The sequence below is a fragment of the Penaeus monodon genome, chromosome 22 (genome assembly GCF_015228065.2).
Source record: "Penaeus monodon isolate SGIC_2016 chromosome 22, NSTDA_Pmon_1, whole genome shotgun sequence".
NCBI lineage: Eukaryota > Metazoa > Arthropoda > Malacostraca > Decapoda > Penaeidae > Penaeus > Penaeus monodon.
Genome location: NC_051407.1, coordinates 6,890,702 through 6,891,579, shown reverse-complemented (window position 1 = coordinate 6,891,579; position 878 = coordinate 6,890,702). Strand labels below are relative to the sequence as shown.

Below are 878 nucleotides of genomic sequence, written 5' to 3'. Positions count from 1 at the left end.
AGGGAGACATAACAGAAACGAATTTAATGTTTTCTTTTTTATTATAAGAATATATTGTACAATGATGATTAATTCGCTATTCTATAAAAATGATATGTTTTGTATTTATGTCCCATTGAAAAAAATAACAGAGTGGGACTACCTGGATGTGAGGAAGTTATGGTGTTGTATAAAGACCCGATGGTGATGAAACGGAACCGGAAACTCCGCTGAATCCTCCGCCACTTCCTCCGAAGCCACCAACACCTCCAGCGCCGCCTCCGAAACCTCCTGCGCCGCCTCCGAAACCTCCTGCAACGCCTCCGATACCTCCTACAACGCCTCCGATACCTCCAGCACCGGCTCCGATACCTCCGGCACCGCCTCCGAAACCTCCAGCGCCACCTCCGAAACCTCCTGCTCCGCCTCCGAAACCACCGCCGGCGCCTCCTCCAATCACTTGACCGCCCCCTTGGGAAGCTGCATTCAAGGCAGTCTGAAGGTCGACGCCGCTCGGAAGAACTGGATTCTCGCCGTCAGCGTAGTTTACGAAGAAGACTTCAGGACTGGTTGCTGGTGGTGCTGGAACTTGGATCACCTCCTGTTGTTCTGGCGTCTGTTTGTTGAGGACATAGACAACACTTCGCGTCTGTGGTGGAGGTATGACGATAGGCTCTGGTCCTGGGCCTTGTTCAGGCGTTTGGATGAACACAATGTTTGTGTCAATGGTTGGCTCAGGGATGTATGGTGGAGGACCATGGGGAACTGGTGGAGCGGGTGGTGCGTCGTACAAATAGACTTTTTGGGTGACAATTGGACTGACACATCTGCCAACATGCAATACTTGTCCGGGGCCACATCTTCCCGAGATCAAACTTGAGCCGGAACCTCCTCCTCCT

General features: G+C 51.7%; 1 protein-coding gene across 1 annotated transcript in view; it reads right to left on the bottom strand.

Annotated features, from left to right (window-relative positions):
• Positions 1-22: 22 nt before the first annotated feature.
• LOC119587235 (translation initiation factor IF-2-like) overlaps positions 23-878 on the bottom strand; it is a 1,517-nt gene continuing 661 nt past the window's right edge. The window contains exon 3 of the mRNA XM_037935990.1: positions 23-878. This exon is cut by the window's right edge and continues 200 nt beyond it. Within this exon, the coding sequence (XP_037791918.1) occupies positions 158-878 (721 nt within the window). The 3' untranslated portion in view covers positions 23-157.